The 3464-nt window shown below is 42.0% G+C and overlaps 1 protein-coding gene across 1 annotated transcript in view; it reads left to right on the forward strand.

The window, feature by feature from the left end:
- The window catches only part of LOC116671146 (thrombospondin-2), a 13509-nt gene that overhangs the window by 9244 nt on the left and 801 nt on the right, over positions 1-3464 (forward strand). Inside the window, exons 15-20 of the mRNA XM_032502134.1 lie at positions 32-266; positions 736-963; positions 1033-1163; positions 1484-1624; positions 1818-1915; positions 2882-3021. Coding sequence (XP_032358025.1) covers positions 32-266; positions 736-963; positions 1033-1163; positions 1484-1624; positions 1818-1915; positions 2882-3021 — 973 coding nt within the window. The remainder of the gene's footprint in view (positions 1-31; positions 267-735; positions 964-1032; positions 1164-1483; positions 1625-1817; positions 1916-2881; positions 3022-3464) is intronic.

Raw genomic sequence — 3464 nt, forward strand, 5'->3', positions numbered from 1 at the left:
TGTGTGTGTGTGTGTGTGTGTGTGTGTGCAGCTTGACTCTGACAGTGACCTGGTGGGGGACATGTGCGACGACAACGACGACATCGATGAGGACGGCCACCAAAACTCTCTTGACAACTGTCCCTACATTGCCAATAGTAACCAGGCCGACCATGACAAGGACGGGAAGGGTGACGCATGTGATCATGACGACGACAACGACGGTATCCCTGACGACCGGGACAACTGTAGACTAGTGCCCAACAGGGACCAGCTGGACTCTGATGGTGGGTGCTGCTACGTTACACATACAGTAGGTCTTCTCAAAGCAAACAAAAAAGGCTATAGCAATTAAAACTTAATCTGTTAAAAATCCATCTATTGAACTGAGAATATCTCTAATATTACAATAAAAATGGGAAAGGTTGTGTCAAATGCTGATTAATTTGCTGTCAAACGTGAAAGACATTTCGGACAATTGACAAGAAATAGATTTTGCAGTCATCCAGTAAAACCAGTCAAGTATGTTTCCAGTGATCTAGGTCATGTTGGACATCAACATAAACTGTTTATGACTCTCCAGTGATTTGTCATAAATAAAAGATTATTTCTATACTATCTACAATCATACAGTACTTTCTCAATACATTTGCACACTGTCTCTTATTATTCTCTCTTTTATGTTTTACTCTTGGCAAAAATTAATTAAAAAAATTACATCATTGCATTTTCTCTCCTTATTCCTCCCTCCTGCAGGTGATGGGAGCGGAGATGCATGCTTTGATGACTTTGACAATGACAGTATTCCAGATGCGCTGGATCCATGTCCTCTGAACCAGGATATCGGATCTACAGACTTCAGGAAGTTTCAGGTTGTTTTGTTGGACCCTAAAGGCACCACGCAGTCGGACCCTCTCTGGGTGATCCGCAGCCAAGGCACGGAGCTGCTGCAGACGGCCAACTCAGACCCTGGCATCGCTTTAGGTGAGATTATAAAAAGTGAATCAGTAAATCCAGAAAGAACACATAAATCATGTAAGTTTGTTTAAACAGGATATGACAAGTTCAGCGCGGTGGACTTCAGCGTAACATTTTATGTGAATACCAACCGAGATGACGACTACGCAGGCATCGTTTTCGCCTACCAGTCCAGTCGACGCTTCTATGTTGTCATGTGGAAACAGGTAAGTTTCAAACATAGACTTGATGAGAACTCCTACTGGCTTCACTAATGGTAGTAGCAATCTAAACTAAATTGCCATTTTAAAACCTGTAATTTATGGTTTGAATCAAAAGTAATTTCCATCTTTAGACATCATATATATGTCCTTAACCATAATGTCCTTTATGTATCTTCTATGTAAATGTATTTGACAGTTCTAGCTAGCAAAAAAAGTGCATTAAATAAAAAGGCCTGACTTTTTGTGAGCGGTGACTGTCCTCAGCCGTGTGCCAACGTCAATTTAACCTTTACTTACTTTTGTACTTCTTTCTGTGAGAGCAGGTGTCTCAGGCCTACTGGGAGAAAAAGCCATTTAAAGCTTTTGCCACAGCCGGAGTCTCGATCAAACTAGTCAACTCTACCACAGGACCAGGAGAGTATCTACGCAATGCCCTGTGGCACACCGGAAACAACAGACACCAGGCATGAATCAATGACTTTATGTCTTTGTCTCTTTTATATTCTGCTCGTCATAAATTTACACTACATTTCTCACTTGAACCGATAAACAAGCTTAGAACACCGGCACAGTAAAGATATCCCCCCCCCCACCAAAATAAATGTCTCCACCGTGACTTATATCTGTGTGTTTTTGTGTGTATGTTTATGTATTTAGGTGAAAACATTGTGGCATGACCCCAATAAAATTGGCTGGAAGGCCTACACAGCCTACCGCATACACCTCATCCACAGACCCAAGACTGGGTTCATCAGGTACAAAGACCGTCATCATATAAAGTGTAATTTTCTATCACTGGATAACCTAACCATGTTATGGCCCTGACACACTAACCCAACGGCTGACCGTTGGCACAAAAGGAAGTCGGACTGACCAAAAAAAGGGTCTCGGAACACACCGAAGCGATGGTGACTGACGATGGCAGCTGATTGGACGAACGCGTCACTTGGGTCTGGTTTCTTTGGAAATTTAAAGCCAGACTGCCATGGCGGCTTGTTCACAATACAATCTCATTTTACTAAAATAGTTCACCCACAGATATGCTTACACACAAGGACATCATCAATCTCCAAGAGTTATTTTATGATAACAGCATGATTTACTTACTTTGTTGGACCCGCTTCTCCTGAACTTGCCACATCTACTTCTGGTTAGTTGTGCTTCACACTAATGGACTTTCAGAAAAATCCAAATCCAAATTCCCCCGGGCAACGTTGTTGGTGCTGTTTGTGCAGATAGAGAGAACAACATCATTGCTATAGCGAGGTTTTCAAGCTGAACAAACTGATGGGAAAGAGAACAAAATGGTGAAGTGCACCGCCCATTTGTTTAAATGATAAAACTACTAAGGCTGTCTTAGAACATACAAGCAATGGCTGTTGCATTCTGGGCATTGAATGATTGTAAGAGAACTGTACGCTTATTCTATGTGAGACTGAAAAGAGGCTCCTGCCCTTTGATTGTGAAGGACAGATGAACATTGATGTTTTACTAGTTGCTACAAAGCTCTGTTGAAACTGCTTTAAATATAGCTTCATTTGACGTCATGTCCTCAGTTTTGTTCAGGAATAAGTGGTAAAATACAAACATGGAAAAATATGACAAAATTTACTTAGTGACAGATTTTTATCTCTCAGGTACCCGCATTTCTAGGTGTTCTGCATCAGTAGTAAAACATGCTAAATGCTGTGTGTGATTAGGTTTGCTTTGTTGTGTTGCAGGGTGGTGGTGTACGAGGGCAGGGAGATTTTATCTGACTCTGGGGCGGTGTATGAACACACCCTGGCTGGAGGCAGACTGGGGCTGTTTGTCTTTTCTCAGGAACATGTCCTCTTCTCAGACCTCAGATATGAGTGCAGAGGTAAGATATCTCGATCAAAACGTGTGTCCTGACTACTGATCAGTGGTGGAAGAAATGCTCCAATTCATTACTTAAAGTGCTCATATTATGCTCATTTTCAGGTTCATAATTGTATTTGGAGGTTATATCGGAATAGGCATACATGGTTTAATTTTCAAAAAACACTATATTTTTGTTGTACTGCACAGTGCTGCAACTCCTCTTTTCACCCTGTGTGTTGAGCTCTCTTTTTTAGCTACGGAGTGAGACATCTCACTTCTGTTTAATCTTTGTTGGGAGTCGCACATGCGCAGTAGCTAGGTAAGGTCAACTAGCCAGACAGTTGTGTATGAGGTCGTGCCACGCTAGCAGCTAGCCAAGCATTATAACATGTGTTACAAAGTGACGCACATTCGTAACGGAAGTAAAGGCTGGACTGGCTGTTTGGAGCAGTTTGTGAACAG

This window comes from Etheostoma spectabile, chromosome 21, assembly GCF_008692095.1.
Source record: "Etheostoma spectabile isolate EspeVRDwgs_2016 chromosome 21, UIUC_Espe_1.0, whole genome shotgun sequence".
Classification (NCBI taxonomy): Eukaryota; Metazoa; Chordata; class Actinopteri; order Perciformes; family Percidae; genus Etheostoma; species Etheostoma spectabile.